This window comes from Chironomus tepperi, unplaced genomic scaffold, assembly GCF_022539635.2.
Source record: "Chironomus tepperi strain 1889 unplaced genomic scaffold, CSIRO-AGI_Ctep_v1 contig_456, whole genome shotgun sequence".
NCBI lineage: Eukaryota > Metazoa > Arthropoda > Insecta > Diptera > Chironomidae > Chironomus > Chironomus tepperi.
Genome location: NW_027226578.1, coordinates 119,328 through 141,071, shown reverse-complemented (window position 1 = coordinate 141,071; position 21,744 = coordinate 119,328). Strand labels below are relative to the sequence as shown.

The 21,744-nt window shown below is 35.6% G+C and overlaps 7 protein-coding genes across 7 annotated transcripts; 6 read left to right on the top strand and 1 right to left on the bottom strand.

Annotated features, from left to right (window-relative positions):
* Positions 1 to 426: 426 nt before the first annotated feature.
* LOC139098965 (transmembrane protease serine 9-like) lies at positions 427 to 18,001 on the top strand. Its single transcript, XM_070651355.1, is given in 15 exon segments — positions 427 to 768; positions 2,049 to 2,511; positions 2,564 to 2,815; positions 2,884 to 2,897; positions 2,959 to 3,130; positions 5,815 to 5,972; positions 9,550 to 9,837; positions 9,998 to 10,526; positions 10,582 to 10,744; positions 15,760 to 15,844; positions 15,915 to 16,024; positions 16,709 to 16,946; positions 16,997 to 17,567; positions 17,733 to 17,792; positions 17,872 to 18,001. Coding segments are annotated over 15 exon segments (3,537 nt in total). The 5' UTR covers positions 427 to 464.
* LOC139098947 (serine protease snake-like) lies at positions 3,132 to 4,806 on the top strand. The gene is made up of 5 exons (XM_070651330.1): positions 3,132 to 3,557; positions 3,619 to 3,994; positions 4,066 to 4,317; positions 4,372 to 4,607; positions 4,676 to 4,806. The coding sequence occupies exons 1-4, from the start codon at positions 3,290 to 3,292 to the stop codon at positions 4,553 to 4,555; spliced, it is 1,080 nt and encodes a 359-aa protein (XP_070507431.1). The 5' UTR covers positions 3,132 to 3,289; the 3' UTR covers positions 4,556 to 4,607; positions 4,676 to 4,806.
* LOC139098948 (serine protease snake-like) lies at positions 4,619 to 5,779 on the top strand. Its single transcript, XM_070651331.1, has 3 exons — positions 4,619 to 4,975; positions 5,037 to 5,436; positions 5,507 to 5,779. The coding sequence occupies exons 1-3, from the start codon at positions 4,708 to 4,710 to the stop codon at positions 5,760 to 5,762; spliced, it is 924 nt and encodes a 307-aa protein (XP_070507432.1). The 5' UTR covers positions 4,619 to 4,707; the 3' UTR covers positions 5,763 to 5,779.
* LOC139098942 (putative leucine-rich repeat-containing protein DDB_G0290503) lies at positions 5,767 to 8,854 on the bottom strand. The gene is made up of 2 exons (XM_070651325.1): positions 8,472 to 8,854; positions 5,767 to 7,708 (listed from the first exon to the last, which is right to left on the bottom strand). The coding sequence occupies exons 1-2, from the start codon at positions 8,801 to 8,803 to the stop codon at positions 6,052 to 6,054; spliced, it is 1,989 nt and encodes a 662-aa protein (XP_070507426.1). The 5' UTR covers positions 8,804 to 8,854; the 3' UTR covers positions 5,767 to 6,051.
* On the top strand, positions 11,532 to 13,225 carry LOC139098946 (melanization protease 1-like). Its single transcript, XM_070651328.1, has 4 exons — positions 11,532 to 11,624; positions 11,674 to 12,012; positions 12,066 to 12,594; positions 12,806 to 13,225. The coding sequence occupies exons 1-4, from the start codon at positions 11,558 to 11,560 to the stop codon at positions 12,972 to 12,974; spliced, it is 1,104 nt and encodes a 367-aa protein (XP_070507429.1). The 5' UTR covers positions 11,532 to 11,557; the 3' UTR covers positions 12,975 to 13,225.
* Positions 13,254 to 14,775, top strand: LOC139098944 (CLIP domain-containing serine protease HP8-like). Its single transcript, XM_070651326.1, has 3 exons — positions 13,254 to 13,334; positions 13,544 to 14,444; positions 14,600 to 14,775. The coding sequence occupies exons 1-3, from the start codon at positions 13,259 to 13,261 to the stop codon at positions 14,766 to 14,768; spliced, it is 1,146 nt and encodes a 381-aa protein (XP_070507427.1). The 5' UTR covers positions 13,254 to 13,258; the 3' UTR covers positions 14,769 to 14,775.
* Positions 18,002 to 18,792: 791 nt separating the features above from the next.
* On the top strand, positions 18,793 to 21,526 carry LOC139098945 (serine protease easter-like). Its single transcript, XM_070651327.1, has 13 exons — positions 18,793 to 18,942; positions 19,006 to 19,295; positions 19,356 to 19,404; positions 19,471 to 19,485; positions 19,551 to 19,565; positions 19,620 to 19,966; positions 20,153 to 20,174; positions 20,234 to 20,355; positions 20,520 to 20,551; positions 20,621 to 20,634; positions 20,695 to 20,766; positions 21,105 to 21,137; positions 21,212 to 21,526. Exons 1-13 carry the CDS (start codon positions 18,888 to 18,890, stop codon positions 21,268 to 21,270), a joined length of 1,125 nt encoding a protein of 374 aa, XP_070507428.1. The 5' UTR covers positions 18,793 to 18,887; the 3' UTR covers positions 21,271 to 21,526.
* The last annotated feature ends 218 nt before the right edge of the window (positions 21,527 to 21,744 follow it).

Genomic DNA, 21,744 nt, shown 5'->3' with positions numbered 1-21,744 from the left:
TAATGAAATTGAGGTTGTGGTTGTGTTAAATTTGAAGTTATGACGTGAATCTTGCTGTTGTGGATGCGTGTGGATCGTCTACGGATGTAAGAAAGTGACGTCAAGAATGTTTTTAGATTTTTAGACATTGTATTAATGATAGACTTTAAATATTGTGTCCATAAATTGAAATTCAGCTTCAGTGTCTTCATATAGTCTTACATCATTTATGAACGACTCCCATAAGCTACAATTCATGAAGAATATCCAAAAACTCTCTGAATATTTACAGTTATTTATGTTATACACTCAATACTACGTCATGAACTATGTTGAATGTTGAATGTTGCAATGTTTTGTTTACAAGCAATGCGGAATGTTTTCCTCAATGTTGATGTTTTTAGCTCATCAGCTGTTGAAGAATTTTTGATTCCCTTCGTCGTCTCTCGTTTGGTCAGTCTCAAAAAAATTCTCGTCGGAGCAGGATGAAGAAAATTATAGCTTCAATCTGCTTTGTCATTTATTTAAATTTTGTTGATGGCCTCTACGACTTAAGAGTTAATGAAAGGTGTAATGCTCACACTGGTCAACAAGGCATTTGTAAAGATTATCGCGATTGTGGTGCATTTCAAGCAGAACGAAATAGAATATTAATTTGCTCATTTCAAGGAAGAGTTCCAATTGTCTGCTGTCCATTGCCAGCATCAATAACTACAACTACAACTACAACAACTACAACAACTACAACAACAACTACAACACCAAAACCAAAAAGGATTAGCGCAGCAAGTAAGTTAAAAATTAAGGAAATTTCCAAAGAATTTTAGTAGATTAAGCAATTGGTGTGATTCATGTACAATAAACAAGAGTCAAAAGTCATAGCATTAAGCTACAATCGCTCTATATTAATTGAAAAAAGTGATAATTTGACTCGACTGATAAGAAATTCGGCTGTTTCTTAAAATAATATTTGAATCTATAAATTGTTTATTCTTTGTTACACTCATTTGGTCCCTAAGGCTGTAACAAAATCCCGAGGAACTCCTCTTTAAGAGTGTTGTTACATAATAAGTGACCGACGCATTTTGAGTGTGAATCCCCTTTTAATCTTGTTTACACTCATCCCAAATGTTCAGTTCCACAACATTAGAAACCATCCTTAGAGAAATAACAGGTTTCTCCTGATTACCTTCCTTAATAATCTTGTATTAAATACTAAAAGACGTAAGGAAATACTAAAATATAAATTGACACTCCCTAAAGCCATAAATACTAAGTTTCATTCACTTATGACTTTTGACATTCAAAAGAGCGATTTGAAGGATCTGAAATTGGATGTAAACAGAATGAAACTCTTCTGTTCGTTTAAGAACTTGATTGTTTTGTGAAGTTACATCTGATTTGACCTTCTGAATGATGAACATTACATTTGACATCATCAGAAGTTCTTCGAATCAAAATAACAGATTTTGTGTTATTCTAAGATAGGGCGGCCATCTGCTGTATTTTTGCTGGGACGCTACAGTACTTTTCTATCTTGATGCTGTGTTCCGACAAAGCTTCAAAATATCCCTATTTTTAAAAAGTCGAAAACTCCATACAAATATTGGAATTTTTGACAAATTTTGAACATTTTCCGTTTTGAAGGTCCGGGTTCAAGCCCAAGTTCTTGGAATCAAATTAAATTAGCTTTTTGGCTATTATGAGATCTGGAAACGTTCCAATTTTTTCCATGTCGATATTTTGCATAGGATAGACTCTAAGAGTTTAACAATAGAGTTTAACCTCCCAAAACCCCCTGAATACGTCCCTAGATACTTATTATACAGTATTAATGAATATTTCCAAGAATAAGTCAAAACAATTCCATTCATATGTTTGCTGATGAACAAGAAGCTACGGCGAATTGTTCAATTATATACAAAGTCCAACAAATTCCAAATAATCCTACTTACGTATGCCCGAGTCCACAAAAGGACCGTTCTCGTATTACGTAGTAACGCTCTTAGGGAAGGGGTTGACAGGATGTAAAATTTTGTTAAACCTCTAACAATAACTTTCCAAAACAGAATGTGACAAATATATCGAAATGAAGCTGTCTCCAGCATTAGGCAGAAGAAGACGATCACCAAAAGACCGTCCACCAAAAGATCGCTCACCAAAAGATCAAACAACAACAACAGAAGCAACAACAACAACAGCATTTGTTGGTATTGTTGGAGGAACCAAAGCACAAATTTCTGAATTTCCTCACATGGCAGCCATTGGATGGAGACGTGATAATCAAATTATAGATTGGCTATGCGGTGGAACCTTAATTAGTGAGAAATTTGTATTGACTGCTGGACATTGTACATCAGTTGGTCGAGAGCCACCAGATGTTGTAAGAATTGGTGATGTTGATTTGGTGGTGAATGAACCCGAAATAACTTCACAAGAAGTTAACATTAAGAACATTATTGTACATCCACAATACAAGCACACACTTAAGTACCATGACCTTGCATTACTTGAACTTGAACATCCAATTACGTAAGTTAATTTAATAAATTCCAAGAATCTTCATTAAATCTTCACTTTTCAGAATCACAAAAACTGTATGTCCAGCATGTCTTCGTCAGTCACTTGCTGATCCGACTATTTCTGTTGAGGTAATTGGATATGGACAAACAAGTTTCGCCGGAATTCAATCAAATTCGTTATTGAAAGCATCCTTAATAATGGTTAGCAATGCTGAGTGTAATGCAGGCTATGGCGAAGAGTCGTCCGACCTTCCACAAGGTATTACGCAACAACAACTTTGTGCATGGGATCCAGAAGGTAACAAAGATACATGGTAAGCAATAAAAGTGTCAATAAAAAGTTTATAGACTTGTAAATTTTACTTCTTTTTGTTCTTAACAGTCAAGGTGATTCTGGTACGTAAATATATTTTAGTAAATCCCCAAAGAAGCTTTATTAATGATTCATTATTCATAGGTGGACCACTACAAATAACAAAACGTTCGACGACACATAATAAAACGTATTTTGAAATTGTTGGTGTCACATCATTTGGAAAGCTTTGTGCAGCCGGTGTACCTGGCGTTTATGTTCGTGTTGCTGCTTATCTTGATTGGATTGAGAGTGTTGTATGGCCACAAACTATTTAGGCATACTTGTTTTGAGAATTTATTGAAATAAAGGGAGTCGAATTGTGAGAAATAAAAACTTGTTTAGTTCTTTATGACATGAAAGCAATTAATGCTCAATATTTAGGTACGTTTCCCTAAACTCGAATTAGTTTCCAAGTAGACATAGAAGAATCAAGATGAGAAGCTTTACTTTTGTGACTATTCTTGTTCTGTCTGTAAATTATACTAAGTGTGTCTATGACCTGAAAGAATATGATCGGTGCTCGTCGGACTTTACTGGTGATAGTGGTATATGTGTGCTAGCAAGTAGTTGTAATGAGTTCAAGACCCAAAGAAATAAATTGAAAATTTGTGCTTTTAATGGCAAAATTCCACTTGTTTGCTGTCCTACAACTAATGTGCTTAAGATTGGAGATATTTCCATTAAAAGGATTAGTGCTAGAAGTAAGCTGCTTAGTCCACTATTGACCCGAAATTCCTTAAAAAAATATATATTTTCATTTAGAATGCGATGAGTACATCCAACAAACACCACCACCAGACAATGTCTTCACACCAACAGTTGTCGGTGGCACAAAAGCAAATATCAATGAATTTCCTCACATGTCAGCGATTGGATGGAAACGAAGCAACAACATGATAGATTGGATGTGCGGTGGATCTCTGATAAGTGAAAAATTTGTGTTAAGTGCTGCACATTGTGCTTCATTAGGTAGAAAAAGGCCAGACGTGGTTAGGATTGGCGATGTAGATTTGAATGTTAATGAAATAGAATCAAATCCACAAGAGGTTGCAATTGGGAATGTTATAGTCCATCCTGAATATAAGCATCCGATAAAGTATCATGATCTTGCATTATTTGAACTAAGTGTGCCTGTAATGTAAGTTGAATAATTGCTTAAGATTCGGTTCCTAAACATTTTTTACTCCTATTTTATTTAATTCTTGATAGTTTCAGTAAAGGTGTTCATCCAGCATGCCTTTATCAATCTAACGAACACCCTTCTACTTACTTAGAAGTTTTGGGATATGGTCAAATAAGTTTTGGAGGGCCACAGTCTAATATACTTTTAAAAGGACACCTAAATACTGTTGACAATGATCAATGCAATAGAAGTTATGAAGATGACAGTTTGGAACTTCCATATGGAATTACACAGCAACAGTTGTGCGCATGGGATTCAGATGGAAAACGTGATACATGGTAAGATATAGAGCAATTAAGGAATACCATCTAAGCCAATTTATTAATTTACAGTCAAGGCGATTCTGGTGGACCTTTGCAGCGCCAAAATTATTCTGAAAGGTACATAAAATATTTTCAAATAATTGGAGTCACATCATTTGGAAAGTTTTGTGCAGCCGGCGTACCTGGTGTCTATATTCGAGTTTTCTCATATCTTGACTGGATAGAAAGTGTTGTGTGGCCAGAAACTGTTTAGACATACATACAAACTTGTTTTGAGAATTTATGGAAATAAAGAGAGTTTAACAGTGAGAAAAGAATATGTTTAGTTCTCTCGTACTTGCAAATAATTCATGCTTAACTTTCATTCAATTAGAATAGTCTCAAAGTAAGCATCAAAGAATCAAGATGAGATGCTTTATTTCTGCAACAATTCTTGTTCTTTCTCTAAGTTACACTCAGTGTGTCTTTGACCTAATAGAACATGATCAGTGCTCGTCGGATTTCACTGGTGATAGTGGTGTTTGTGTGTTAGCTAGTAGCTGTGATGAGTTCAAGACCCAACGAAATAAATTGAAAATTTGCTCTTTTCGTGGTAAAATTCCACTTGTTTGCTGTCCTGAAAATAATCTGGTCAAAATTGGGGATATATCCATTAAAAGGATTAGTGCTAGAAGTAAGATGCTTGGTAAGATGTATTGACCCGAAATTCCTAAAAAAAATATCTTCCAATTTAGAATGTGATGAGTACATCCAACTAGTATCAAACATTTCATTTACACGTGTTAAAAAATCGCTAAACGGAGGTGAAGCAGCATTTGTTGGAGGCACAAAAGCCTTTATAAATGAATTTCCTCACATGTCAGCGATTGGATGGAAACGAAGCAGCAACATGATAGATTGGATGTGTGGCGGATCTCTAATTAGTGAAAAATTCGTGTTAAGTGCTGCACATTGTGCTACATTAGGTAGAAAAAGACCAGACGTGATAAGGATTGGTGATCAAGATTTGAATGTTAATGAATTCGGAATAAATCCACAAGAAGTTAATATTGGGAATATTATAGTCCATCCTGAATATAAGCATCCGTTAAAGTATCACGATCTTGCATTATTTGAACTAAGTGTGCCTGTAATGTAAGTTGAATAATTGCTTAAAAATCAGCACCTAAACACGTTTTACTCCAATTTATTTAATTCTTGATAGCTTCCGTAAAGATGTTTATCCAGCATGCCTTTATCAATCTAGAAAAGACCCTATTCACCAAGTGGAAGCTATGGGATATGGTCACACAAGTTTTGGAGGGCAACAGTCAAATTCACTTTTGAAAGGATACCTAAATATTGTTGACAATGAACAATGCAATAGAAGTTATGAAGATGACAAGTTGGAACTTCCTAATGGAATTACACAGCAACAAATATGCGCATGGGATCCGGAAGGAAAACGTGATACATGGTAAGATATAGAGCAATGAGAGACTTCGATACAGTCATCAATTTATTAATTTACAGTCAAGGTGATTCTGGTGGACCGTTACAAAGTGCAGCATATGCTGAACCTTTCATAAAATACTATGAAATAATTGGAATCACATCATTTGGAAAGCTTTGTGCAGCCGGTGTGCCTGGCGTTTATGTTCGAGTTGCTGCTTATCTTGATTGGATTGAGAGTATTGTATGGAAAGAAAATGCATAATAAATACGGGGAATTACTTTAAATAAATCACAGGATGAATAAATTAGCATAAATCAGCCTTTTTTCTCTCCACATTCCTTCTCAATTTGTTTTCGTAGCTCAATAAAATAATTTAATTCCTTATCGCGTGCTTCAAACATCTTTTCAGTATATCGGTAATGAAGAAGGAAGTTGGCAAAGTAACTTAATGGATCTGATGGTTTATGGAGATAAGTTGCAGCACATGCTTTAATAATTGCCGGTCCGACAGTTTCTTTGATATATTTCAAATCATCTTTTGACATCTTGTGCTTTTGAGTTGGTGCTGTCTCATCATTTTCAAGGTCATGAACTTCTGCATCTGATTCTTCTTCAATAGCTTCTATTGGATCTTCAGCAGGTTTAATTCGCATACCTTTCTCATCTCGTTCATAAGTTCCTTCCGCCGTCTTCACCCAAATACCATTGACCAGCATGTATTCACTAGCTTGTGCATCCGTTTTATAATGACGATCGCCATGGACGTCAATGTAGTAATGTCCATAGTCATCCTCGAAAAAATATTTTATGTAAATCTTTCGATGCTTGACATCAAAATAGAATTCACCATTTGTGTCTGTTTCAATTGGAAGTGCTTCTTTGACTATGACTTCATCACCATCAGAGTTGATGATAAATTGTGCTGTGTGGAATTCATCCTGAAAGACTTTGAGTCTGTCGTTGTTGAAGAAGAACCTGCGGCCTTTGGAATCGAAACAGAACTGTCCTGGACGGCTGATTAGTTTCTTCATTTTTTCAATGTCTGAAGTCAATTTTTCATTGATTTTTGTGGCATCAAATATTCTATGGATATCGGAAATGATGTCACCAATTGATGCTGCAAATGTCTGTGCTGATTTTGTCAAATCACTCAAATTTTTCTCGTCTTTTTCGAACTGTGCATGAAAAGATTCTTTAATGTCCAAAATTTCATTTTCAAGAAGATTTTTCAAGTCACTGTCATTTCCAGTTTTGTAATTTTCCATCAATTTTGACTCTAAATTGATAATTCTATCCTGGAAGTTGAACAGCTGATCAGCAATTAAAGTCTCAATTTCTCGAAGATTGTCTTCAAGTTCCGCGATTTTTGCCAGAGCTTCAAGAATCTCATTTTTCTTCAGCTCAATTCTTTCACTGATTTTTGCCTTCCTTTCCTGAATGGATTCAAGTTCACCTTGCAGTTGACTAACATCAGTCTTCAGCCTCTCAATTGAATCCATTCGCGTCCCGCCTGAAGACCGATCCACAAAAAAACAATCGGATGTTTTCGACTGTTCCTCACTTTCTCTTTTCTCATTGAGTTTTGGATCAGCAAAATAGTAAATGTCATCATCATCACTGCTGCCTGAAGATTCACTGATTGATGGACATTGAGCGTTAATGTTTTCAGGATAACACGGTTCCATTGATGATTTTCCTAGTTTTCCAATCAGTTGCAATAAATTTTGAAACTTTTCTTCTGCTGAATTTTCCAATTTTTCAATATTTGAGATTAAAATTGTTTGTGCATTGTCTACTGTGATGAGATTCGAAAGATTTTTGAGATTTTTTTGAATAGTAAGAAAATTAAAATTGACTCTTTTGGCTTGATTTTGAACTTTCAGGATGTGCTTGATGACTGTTAATTTCCGAAGTAATCGATTGATGGAATTGTTGAAGTTTTCGTAGTATTCGTCGACTAAGTCTTTGGATCTGAAGATGAAAATTTAAAGAATCTTGAATTCGTAAGTTGTAGATAGTGGATGTGTTGGATTTGTTGAAAAGGACGCTTGAGTCCTTAATATCCCGAACTGTCAGAAGGTTTGGAAGGATTGAGCTGTCTTAAGATATTCCCTACGCGCGGCAATGGGCCCTCGTGCGCTCCAGTCAAGGAAGTAAGTAAGTATGATAGTGACAGAGGTAATTTCAGGACCCTAACAGATTAAGAAAATGCTCCGGTTGTCTGTTATGTGGAGTCATTTAAGGGATACAATGAGTCAGTATTGTTCAATTACAGCTTAAGTAACTCTTAACCAGAATAGACATTTTATGGAATTAGTCAAACTTGACATGAAAAGCAAAGATTCTTACTAGACTACCGGTGCAACTTGTGTCTCAGAAGAGACTCAGAAGAGATGGAAGCTGCTAACAGGTACAGTAAATTAGCAAGCGGGAATCGGTAACTGGGCCAGTTTCAGGCGACATCTGAAGAAGGCCACGGATCAAAATTACGGTTTCCCGAAGTCCCGGTATCGACCAATTCTCGACTCTTCGAGAAGTCTCGATCTCGGCATTAGGAGTCATTAATCACAATTCATAATAATATCCAGCGAAGGTAGGAGGCAGACACAAGTGTGCATGCTGAACGTCAAACGACTAAAATACCATCATGACATCTTCAATACGTCATTTTGAATGGATTAACATCCTCATCGACATATTGTCTCCATTATCACTACAAAAATCAATTACTCACGCCTCAATAAACTCCTCAAGCTCCAGAACAGCTTCTTCTTGTGACAATTCTCCGTACTTAATAATTTTATACTCATAATTATTCACAACTCTCTTTTTAAAGTCCTCCAAGTCATCAATCTCTTTATAAACTGAAATTTGATAAAATTTGTGATTTTCTCCCTCACTAAAAATCAAAACATCATTCAAGTCCTCTTCCTGCTCCTCAATAGCTGCAATTAAACTCAAGTATTCGTCTTCGAGTAGTAAATTTTGAAATTCTTGAATTGTTGCGTGCTTCCGTCTGACTAATTTCCTCGTTTTTCGAAAAATTTGACATTCTAGTTGCTTCATACTTTTTTTAATGGATTTTAAAGAGAAAACAAAAGTTTTTAATTGCTTACTGTGATGAATTCGTCGTCATAAAATCAAGAGAGATTTTTTAATTCTCATTGCAAATCTGATGACGTTATTTGCAGATGTACAAGAGAGACTTAATCTCACGTTGTAGCTTGTTTACTATTTTTATTGGGATTTTTTCATTTAGTCACTTAAAACATCGTCATCATGCAAGTCATTGATTTTTCTCTTCATTTAATTTATTTTATTATTGTAATCTTAAGCTCATGGAATGTAATGGGAAGTAAGTAGTTCAGGGACATCGCGTTATCATATGTGTGTATGCATCAAGGACATTGGAAGTAATTAATTGTGACGACCGAACATCACATAGTTCTTAAGGCACCGGTATGTTGTAGTGTTGACGTTAAAGCATGAAGCTACGCTGACAGAGCAGTAAAGACGGTTTGTGACCAAAGATCCAGTTTGTCAGACATTTGTGGACAGCTTGAAGACTCGCTTCTGACTATAGTTCTTTTGAAAGCTTTCAATCTCCTTGCCATTAGTTCGATTAGATTGTTGCTGAATATAGTTGAGCAGTGTTGTTCAAAGCAGTGTTGCTGCACGGCACATCTTGGTGTTAAGTCTCAACCAAATGGCATTTCACTAGTGTGCCGCGGCTTACACATTGTACAACACTGCAACATAGCACAAATATTCATAACTCCTGATTTTTCAATGCATCCTTCCTTTCTTTTCAGAAAAATGCATACTACCAACTAGAGAAGCTGGCATTTGCATGCCCATCAATGAATGTAGAGTCTTTAGAAAATTGCTCGACTCGGAAAGCGCAAATAGTCAGATAAGAAGCTTTTTCAGTCAGGATCAATGTAGATTAAAATCAAGTTCCACAATTTGTTGCCCTTATAATGGAAGTGTTGGATTTTGTGGTCGTCAACTTAAAGTAGATCTCAATAATCGAATAGTTGGTGGAGAAGAGACAGTTCCTGGTGAATTTCCGTGGCATGCTTTGCTGGTGTATAAGAAACGTGAGTATTGAATAGGTGAGACAAGCTTGGTGCCGAGTTAATGCTAAATATCCTTTGGATTGGTTCGAATTCGAGACAATTTCAGTATTGTCCAGGTCCATGCTGAATTAAGTATTGCACTGACTCATGATTTGGACTTAAATGTCTCTCCTTTTTCCAGCATTCAACTTGATTGGCCATCACTGCGGAGGCTCATTGATCACAAGCATGCATGTCATTACAGCAGCTCACTGCACATCACCAGGAATACTTCCAGATAATTGGGATGTATCCAAAGTCAGACTTGGTGAAAATGACTTGAGCACTTTGGAGAGATGCAGTTCAATGCAAGAGGAACCTCCAAAATGTGGAATTGAAGTGGATATTGCCAAAATATTTATCCATGAACGACATATGGCACAGCAAGGAAGTCCAAATGACATTGCAGTTATAAAATTACGACAAACTGTTCAATATTCTGAGTATATCCTGCCTGTATGCTTGCCATTTAATAATAGAGTCAGAAGTGATATTGGAACTGGCATTATTGTTGGATTTGGCAAGACTGAAAGCAGTTCAGCAAGTGATAAATTACTCAAGGCAGAAATCAGCATTAAAGATCATCGAGGATGCGTCAGTCAGTATTCAGAGCAAGGAAGGCAGATTCAAAGTACTCAAATTTGTGCATCTAGTCCCAAATCTGACAGTTGGTAAGCAGTTTCTTTCAAAAATGTCTATTAAAAATTAATAAGCTGTTCATTTTAGTTCGGGTGACTCAGGAGGTGGATTTGTGGTACAAGACGACAACAGCACGTCCTACCTAGTTGGAGTAATTGCATTTGGAACCCGCAAATGTGATTCTAGATATCCAGGAATTTATACTAAAATTCAAAGCTATCTTGAATGGATCAAAATCAAAATTAAAGAGGCTTGATGAGTAAGCTGGGAAATTCCTTTAAATTACTAACTGGAACTGATAAGGAATAAAAATGAAATACAAAAAAGTGATACATTTTGTGTATTATTAAGTTTAGAAGCAATAAGTCTCATTATGATAAAATATGAAAACCCGAGTGACTCATGATATTCAGAGTAACATGTTATATAGACTCTGTATGGATTCTGTGTCATTCTCTCTGTTATCTTTGAGTTGCTCGGTGAATAATCATCACAAAACACTGTCCCGGGCAGTACATGTTAGTAGTTATACCATCATTATGTCCCCATTTTAATGAAAAAATGTCAAAATTTTGTGAGATTGCCTGGATCAGGGATTGATAGTCTTCCAGTTTCCGAGTATTTGAGTATTGAGTATAATAGTGATGTTGATCCATTTGGAGACAAAGGAAAAAGGAAGATTGGGCCTCAAAACGGTTAATTGATCAAAAGTTTAATCCCAGACTTGCATATCTCTGACTTAGTGACAGATTAGGTTTATATCTTGAACCGTGCCAAAGTCATACTGATCTTGTGCCGAATTTTGGATTTGTCAGCCGGCTTGTGCTTTTCGGGCATTCCCGAGCGACACAAATGAAGAAGACTTCACTATTGACCTTTTAAAGGCTCAGTTTACCCTCTTTTGAAGCATAAGTGAATGATTCTTTTCTGGTTACTAGAACATTAAGTTCTACTCATCATTATAGAATCTTTCACAGCCTAATATTATCTACAGCGTGCTACTCGGGTTAGTTCTCTCATTTTTTTCATCTTTATCAAGTCAGTCTCACAAAAGTTCCTTACCATGAAAGTTGAAAAATATTTATTTTGCTTGATATTTGTAATTGGATCATCCAAAACAGCATTTGGAGGTGAGAATCTTTAAATACTAATAATACTAAAAGTCATGAATATTTCTAGAATTTTGCAGACTTCCAACAAATGAAGCTGGCTCTTGTGTTCTTCTCAATGACTGCGAAATACTCAAACAATCAGCTCTCTTAAAAGAAGAGAATGATGAGATTAGAAATTATTTGAATCAGAGTAGATGTAAAGACACAAATGTTCCATGGGTATGCTGTCCTCTACGGAATAACCAGCACTTGCAATCCCGAATTGACAGAACGCATCAAACTAAATTGCTTCCTGGACATCTTGGATTTTGTGGTCGTCAAGCTGATCTTTCAATTCGAATAATTGGCGGCGAGGATGTCAGTCCTGGTGAATTTCCTTGGCATGCTCTGCTGGTTTATAGAAAATGTAAGAATATTTTGGATATACTTGAGATTTTAATTTGACATTTTTGTCCTCAGCATCTTTCATGGATGGTTATCATTGCGGTGGCTCACTCATCACATCGACGCATGTCCTGACAGCAGCACACTGCACCGACCGACGTCTTTTACCTAGCTTTTGGAACTTAATAAGTGTTCGGCTAGGTGAAAATGACATAAATTCTATAGAAAATTGTAAGACATCCAACGACAAACCTCCAAAATGCGGAATCGAGGTCTTAATTTCAAATATCATCATTCACGACCTTTATGCAGCAAAGCAAGGAAGTCCTAATGACATTGCAATCATTAAACTTAAAGATTCTGTCAAATACTCAGACTACATAATGCCAATTTGCTTACCAATAAAGAAAAACATTTCAACTAATTCAGGAACTGGAACAGTTATAGGATTTGGAATGACAGAGAATGGCTCGTCTAGTGATACTTTATTGAAAACGGAAATATCAATTCAAAACTTTTCGGACTGCAAGAAAAAGTATCGTTCACAAAGGATGCAAATTCAGGGAAGTCAAATTTGTGCAACTGGGGAGAATTCGGATAGCTGGTAAGGAATTGAATAAGGATTAAGTATTGATTAGATTAGACTCTGTTATTTGAGCTAGCTGGAATGCTGGGTTCTTGTCTAAGTCAACATGGTGTCCACTGGTGCATAGCTAAATCGCCATATTAACACCTAGACACGAAGTGGTTTTGACCCTAAATGCTATCCACTGCATGATTCAACTTGAGTATATTATTAACAATTTATTTTTCAGTTCCGGAGACTCTGGAGGAGGATTTGTTAGGAAGGATCAAAGTACCTCGGTTTGGTATCTGATTGGAATCATTTCTTATGGACCTAAGAGGTGCAATTCGCAATTTCCAGGCGTTTATGTCAAGGTCCAGAATTATATTCACTGGATTAAGGAGAAAATCAAGGAATAAGCATGCAATTCTAACATCTGAGATTATATAACCAAAATTCCAAACGGAACCAAAACCAAATTTTTAATATCCCAAAGAAATTTCCCATTGATTCAAGTTTTGAGAACATTTAATAAATATTTAGTGAAAAAATGCATGTAAATCTGTTCCTCTCCGAGTCGAAAGACAAGTTTATTATCACATTTTTATGACGCATTAACATAATCAGCAGTAGACTCTCAGATCTCTCACTTACTTGTGTTTCACTGAGATTTAACATTTTAGTATTTTATAGTATTTCCAGCATGTCAGTCGCACAATTTTCTTTGCATTTTATTCATATTATTATTATCGTATTGGCCATCAAAAAAGTATTTGGAGGTGAATATATGTTTTGGGGATCGTTCATAAATGACGTATAGGATCGATTGAGGAAGTCTTGAGTTGAGTGGAACTCTATTTAAATAAATTAGTAGCCTTACAATCTAAAAGCTAGTCTCATACTCGTTGACATCATTTATGAACGTCCCTTTTTATTTACTTAGTGTTTTAGGCACTTCAAGTCACTTAGCACCTTTTAAACTATTCAGAATTTTGTAGATCACCAAATAATGAGCAAGGTTCATGCATTCCATTAGCTGACTGCGAATCTCTTAAAAAATTACTTCCATTAGCACGTCAATCTGAATATTATCGGACGTATCTAATAAGAAGTCAATGTAAAGTTTCGCGAGTTCCTTGGCTTTGCTGTCCTTTACAAAAGGATGACGAATTTAAGGCCAGAAACAATTTCTTCAATCAAATTCGCCTGCCACTAGCAAGTGAAGGAGTTTGTGGACGAGCATATGCACCTGATGGAACTGTGCCTAATAGAATTGTTGGAGGAGAAGAAACTTATGTTGGGGAATTCCCATGGTATGCATTACTAGGTTACTATTTCTATGACAAATCCTCAAAAGTATCTAGAATTGGATATTATTGTGGTGGAAGTTTGATCACATCCAAGCATATCCTCACAGCAGCTCATTGTACATCACCAAGCATTATTCCTCCAAATTGGAGTTTATCAAAAGTCAGACTAGGTGAAACTGACTTAACTTTAGAGACTGACTGTGAATGGTCATTCAAAGCTCCTTATTGTGCATATAAACCAATCGACATTGACATTGAGAAAATATTTCCTCATGAACTTTACAACTCACAGCAGGGAAGTCAAAATGACATCGCGTTAATCAAACTGAAAGAGAAAGTACAATTTAATGCTTTTGTCAAGCCTATATGTCTGCCTGTCGATAATACAATTAATACTGATTCTGGATCGGGAGTTATTGCAGGTTTTGGGAAGACAGAAACACGAAATTTAAGTGATGTACTGTTAAAGACTGAAATTGATATTGTGGATCTTGTGGGATGTATAGCGACATACAGTGCTTACAATAGACATGTTGGGGATAGTCAAATTTGTGCGGTTGGACGTGATTCGGATAGTTGGTAAGTTATTTTGCATAGTGCAGTGCTGTTTGGGTTATTGTCTTGGTTGTTGGATGTTGTCCGTACGTCATTGACTTAGACGTCTTACAGCCGACTGCAATCAAGACCTAACAATCATCCAAAAATGCAATTTTAATTCATTTTCAAACTTTCAGCAAAGGAGATTCTGGCGGTGGATTCATCATGCAAGATGACAGCAGCGCAGCTTGGTATCTAATAGGAATAATTTCATATGGTTCACGTCGATGTCGATCAGAATATCCAGGTGTTCATGTTAAAGTTGAAAGTTATATTGACTGGATTAAAAATAAATTAAATGATTAAGAAATGACTTGTTCCTTACTTACTTAATTTGGTGGGGGTTATAGATCAATTGTCATCCAAGGACTCTCTAAGATGCCGGTTGAAACTGGTTCTATCGCTGGCTGTTATTGCCAATTCCTAATAAAAAATACAATCCCGTCTCTACCAACAGGTTCCTTTCACGTGTAGTTTGGTTAAGCAGTTCTTATTTATTGCAGTTAATTTGCATCCGGAAATTCCAATGTGAAGTTTTGTTTATATTTTGTGTGAAATTTGAATATTCAACAGTGAATCCCCATGGAATGTTCTCATACGTCTTTAATTAAGTTGAAAAGGTGATAAAGAACAGCTTTAAGAGCAGGTTTTGGTTTAGTCAATTAGTCTTATAAACTTCACATTTGTCGACTAATCGAAGGATGTTCGATTAATTGTTATCAGGATTGAAATAGTATCAATGACAGTTGTTTCAAGGGGAAAACAATGTGCTGGGAAATTTTACCCTCTTATCTGGTGGGAAATTTTGCCTACATATGTGTATGATGCTCCTGTATAGTACCAATGGCGCATCATTAGTGCAATATTCAATAAAAATCTCTTAGATCCATCAAACAGACATAATAAACTCAAAGAATTGATAGGAATCTTAACATACAACTGTAAAAATCCCTGAATTTTCGGAAAGTGCTACAGGTGATGCATGTGCTTCCTTAATCCCTAAAGCCAAAAAATCTCTCAATTCATGACCTGAAATTCTGAATGAATGTAAGAATCGCTTCAACTATTTACTTTCTCAAAGAGCTTCTTTTGATTCTTAAATCTATCACGTGCTTTTGGATGTAAACAACATTAAATTCTCATCCATTAGAATATAAATGAATGAAGCATGAATCACTTGTCCAAAAAAATATCTCATTCTTCTCTTCTCATTCTACTAATGGTCTCAATTATTTATTTAAAGAACTCTGCTTGAATAATTTAAGGTCAGTTCAATTTTTAATCGAGAACTGAGAAGATGGACATGCGTTTTGTTCCGTCAATCAAAATGTTTGTATTTCTTTTTATTTTTGCAAATTTAATTGCATTTGGCAGTCTACAATGTAAGTATGACTTGCAGCTATTTTGTCATATTTTACTGAATAAATTTGTGTGACATTTGCTTTATTTCAGCTGCGAAGTGCTACACACCGGATCAATATCAAGGAGTCTGTGTTGAATTGAGTCAGTGTGAGCCTTTACTTAAAATGAGGTACAAGCTGCCACAAACTAAGGAAGATCGTGTAAGTAATCTGGGTGCTTTAAGTTATTTGGGTCATTTTATAGTTGGCTGAGCACAGCCACATGGCATTCACTTGACCAAAAATTCAGAAAATGTCAAATCTTGGTTCCAAACTGTAGTGCTTTTCAGAAAGAGTATAATTCCTTATGCCGGATCCCGAGTAGGAATCGAAATTACGTCCTAAGATGGGGAGTCCCATTTCCAACACATTCCTTAATATCCAAATGACTCAGAAAATTTAGATTACAAATTCTTCGAAAACGGCGCAAAATTCTCTAAAATAATTGAAATGTACATGCCACTCAAGTTCCAGCATTCATTCTTTCGTTAAAAAACAAACATCATTTTAAGTCGGCATTTACATTTCCCGAGCAGCACAATACGGCAAATTGGATCTCTCACAGCACATCCAGGTCAACATTGTGTATCACTGTTAATACGACAACGTAACTGTCCCCTAGCAAATACCTTGTGCTACTCGGGAGTTGCTTAGTTGACGTACATTTCGACCTTTGTAAGCACATGATCAAAATATTTAAAATTGCTGACACTGAAAGCAACAACAAAATGAACTTTACTGTTGAAAGAACCTTATTGTTCTCCAAAGGAACTCTTATTCTTATTTAAGTCTCTTGAAATTCTCATGTCTCATTCAAAATCATTTCTTTTTTGTTCTCTTTCGCAGACTTTTCTGTCGCTGTCACTTTGCGGATTTAGAAACAGACAACCAATTGTGTGCTGTTCAAGCTTGAATCTTGTGAATCCCAAAAATAATCTTATACCAAGTTCGGATTTAAAAATAAAAGAAAATTCACTCCCGCAACCAGCTTCATGTTCTGCAGCTCATGAAGAAAGGATTTTTGGTGGTGAACAAGCAAAGGTTGATGAGTTTCCGTTCTCAGCGTTGTTGCTGTACACTAAAGGTATGATAAACAAGTCGCACCCAAAACTAAATTAATTATTTTAATTCCAGTTATCAGCGACATCAATTCCCAACCTGAATATTCATACAACTGCGGTGGAAGTCTCATAACACAAAGTTTTGTCCTAACAGCAGCACACTGTGTAGCTCCATCAGTTCTAAGGTCCGCTTTAAGAAATCATGAGCTGAAAGGTGTTCGACTTGGCGAATACAATCTAAAGACCAATCCAGACTGTGGTGAAGGAGTATCAGAGGATTACATCTGTGCACCGAACGTAATGGACGTAGGAATTGAAGAGCAGATTATCCATGAAGCATTCAATCGAGACAAGCAAAATGACATAGCATTGCTGAAACTATCACAAAGTGTTGAATACAGTGACTTTATAAGACCTATATGCCTTCCGTTTGGTGATTATTTTAAGAATACTGACAATTTAAATTTCATTGTCACTGGATTTGGAAGAACTGAATATAGTGATTTTAGTGACATCAAATTGAAAACGAATGTTGGTGCTGTAAAGAATGATGAATGTGAACGACGAATCAGTTCACAAGACAGCACTAGAACTATAATATCGAGTCAAATATGTGCATCGGGAATTGATACTCAGGATTCATGGTAAGACACTTGGCAGAGCTTGAAGTTGACTTGAATTGCTCATTCTGGTCCACTTCGAGCTCTGATGTTTACTTTAAAGTTGAATGACTAACTTGTTTTTAAGAGAATTTATCAAAATGTCATACGATTAGAATCAGGATCTAATTTTTTGCTTAATCATTATAGCAATGGTGATTCTGGAAATGGATTAATTTATATAAACACAAGATCTACACATGCTCATTGGTGAGTCATTGACTTTTTGTGTATACATTAATTTAAAATGGATTTAAATAATTTATATACATTTTTAAAAATCATATAGGGTCATTTTGGGAATCACTAGCTATGGACCTTCACCTTGTGGCTCAGATATTCCGGGTGTGTATACCCGAGTAAGTGAGTTTATTCCATGGATTATGGAAAAAATATGAAAAGATTATTTATGTTGCTAAGAATTATTAGGGGTCAATCATCTAATACGTAACTTAAAAAATTGACTATTTGACTCTCTCGTTCCTCTCTTAAGTATGCTTTCTCCCGGTACCGGGACTTAACTCAATTGGCGTCTAAAGCTGGCTCTATCGCTAGCTTTCCTTTTCCAATTACCAAACTCAAATGGTATACTGTCTTTATCAACAAGCTCTTCTCCTTTCTCCATAAAATCAGCCCTCCTAAGAGCGTTACGTAATTAATGAAGATCCTTTTAATGCATCTATAATTTATTTTAAGGTTCAAAATACGCTTCTGTACTTTTTTATAAGAGTTTATTAAGAAATAAAATTACAAGTTGAAGGAACAAGATTGAGCATTTTTAATACACATCAGGTAGTTGTTAGACAGTCTTCATCAGTGATGAGCCTGTCTAACCTTATATTTGTCGCGGAACAACTTGTTGGTAAGCCTGCACACGGCATACGGTCCATGGCGTTTCCAAAAAGTGTTGGCGATATACAGATTGCACAGAACTGGTCTATAAAAAGCAATCCTTGCCAAAAAACAACTTTTAAGCATTGTTGTTGTTGAAATATCGATTAAAGCTTTCTCATGCAGCATGTATACCCCATGCTACCGTACAATGCGTCATTCTACTAATTATCAATTTAAAATTAGCAAAACAACTTTAAATCTCTAATCGATCTATATTCTCAGAGAATAAGCTTGCAATTTTCTCAGAGCACCTAATCTTTTTGAGTATGTTGATTTCTCTTAAGAATTATTAGTGCTTGAGCTTAATAAAATGTAAATATTAAGTTAGTTGCTGGAAGTCGCTCTTTGATAGAAGATCAAGATAATTTTATGTTTGTTGTCGCTCCTTATTATCACTTTTAGTCGAGCAGGATGATTAAGTTTGTTTTAGTGTCAATTTTTTGCATGCTAATTGCTGTACGGTCGCGTGAGTAGACTTTGTTTGAAAATATGGAGATTTTGACCGTCCAAACTTCCATTTTGTGCCTAGAAACGTTCAAAAAATGCTTTACACCAGACGAAAATCGAGGAACTTGTATTCCTTTCGAGTCATGCAAGCATTTATATGAATTAGTACAGAAATATCCAACAAATCCTCGAAATCGACTTTATATTTCATTGAGTCAGTGTGGATTATTTAACAATCAGCCTTATGTCTGCTGTAAAGATCAAGAAGAGTCATTGCAATCAGCTGCACCTGATCCGCCAATTTCAAATAAATACATTCCTAAACTTAGCGAATGCGGCAGTTTTTATGAATATCGACTGAATACTAATGTTGTAAGTACTGAATGATGACCTTTGATAACTTGTTATTAATAATATAAAATCTAATTTTAGACACAACTTGATGATTATCCATGGCTAGCCTTGCTGGGGTACACGAAGCGTAAGATCATTAATGACTATATAGATTGATAGATAAAAAGTGCAAAATTCATCTTCTTATTTTTAGCACAAAATGAAACAGGTATAGACCATTGATTTGTTAGTCCAAAATACTGTTTTAATATCTTCGAATATTGAATAAATCAGGTTTCCACTGTGGAGGTAAGTCAATGAATTCTATTCATAAATGAACACTGCATACAACACAAAATCTAGGTGTTCTCATCAGTCGTCGCTATGTCCTCACGTCAAGTCGCTGTGTAAAAGGCAAATCATTACCCCAATCATGGCAGCTTATACATGTCCGATTAGGAGAATATAACTTAGACACTGAAATAGACTGTGATGATGCATATGTGTATGAAAAAGTTTGTTCTGATCCTCCTATTGATGTAAGAATTGCTGAAATAATTCCACATCCACAATATAATCCGAATGATAAAAGTCAATTTAATGACATTGCATTGCTGAGATTGGAAAAGGATGTACAATTTAGTGAATTTATTAAACCGATATGTTTGCCAATCGATTCTAGAATTAGGGATGATTTGCTTGTTGATCAGGTATGGGAACATTTAATTATGTCTTTTGTTAAGAGAGTGCTAGTCACTCTGTCACACAGTGAAAATCCGGTTCAATGTGACTCTGGCTTCAGGCCAGATTTTATAGAATCCTGCCTCAGGCCAGAGTCGACTCGACTTTATATAAAACCCGAATTAACGAATCCTGTTGTTCTTTTGTATTTTTAGAAACTTGAGGTGGCAGGATGGGGTAAAAAATGAAACAATTTACATGAAATCTTTGGAAAATTCTTAATTTTCTCTTTTAAGGAAAATCTGAGAAGCCATCGTCTTCAAGCATCATTCTGAAATCACGTGTTGAAGGCATATCAACTGATCATTGCAATCAATATTATAGCAACGAACAGCGACAGATCAATAGTTACAATCATGTAAGGACAAGGATCCCTAATAGACAAATAGACTGCTTTTGTGGACCACAGTGTTATTTTTGTACCATGAAAGCATGCTCTTTACCTGTTGGAAGATTTTAAATTTGAAACTATGTATCAGCCACAGAACTTTATCCCAATATTATTTTTGCAAATTTTTTTAGATCTGCGCTGGAAAAACGGGACAATATTCATGGTAAATAATATTAAATTCACTTAGTGACTAATTTACTGATCTTGTACTTAATTTCATTAAAATCTACAGCCGCAGTGATTTAGGTATGATCAACATAAAATTGATTTTTCTTATAAATTCAACATTTATTTGTTATATTTTAGGAGGTCCTTTAATGAAAATAAACGATAGAGCCAATTTACCATATTATTATGTGGCTGGTATTGCTAGTTCTGGTATGTTCAGTTAGTCAGCACACAATTAAATGTTGCCACTATGGCGATGATGATTATCATGTTGTCGCAAAATTCTAATTAGAGCTTCAAATTCGTCTTTACTATGCATTATAAGAGTAGACCCGGAAAGGACATGCAGTTGAAATGGCCGTAAATCTGACCCTAAACTAGTGCGACTCTCACGTCATGTTCTCAGGCCAGAGTCAGTTTCAGACCAAAGTTAAGTCTATCTAGGGCCGGATTCTCAGCAATTTCTTCACAATGAACTTTCCGGGAGACTTCGAGCTCTCTCTAAATATTAGTCGACTGGAATAAGTTACTTAATTTAAACATTTCAGATCCTTCATCTTGTGGAGCAAGTACTAAACCTGGTTAGCAAATTAGATTCTTAAATTTTATTTTAGACACCATTAATCAATAAATTTTCAATTTCGTACAATTCCAGGTATTTATACTCGTGTTGGAAACTATATCGATTGGATTCTCGCGACAGTTAAAGGATAGAATTGAAGAAGTCCATCTTATGAACATAACTTGTAAACAAACATTACATCCAGATTGCACTTAAACCCATCTTGACTTCGAAACATTTTATGACGAAGCAGCACAACAACAACAACAACAACAAAAAATTCTGGTTTTCTCGACTATAATTCTCTGTATAAATATTTTTAAACTGATTGACCTTGGGGAAATTCTTGATGCAGTCGGTTAAACTTGAATTTAAATGGAAATAAAAGATCCTAAACCTGTAAATAAATGGTTATTTCTTAATGTATGCAACTGACTAGAAAGGCACACGAAGTGGAAATGGTAAAAAATCCAGCAACAAGCCGACTTAACTCTCGCCTGAGGTTGGATTTCATTGAATTTGGTCTGAACTAAAAGCAACGCTTATCTAACGCCCGATTTTAAGCTATTTCGGTGTCGTGTGCTTCTCGGTTCAGGCTTAACTACCTGAAGATTTACTTTACTACT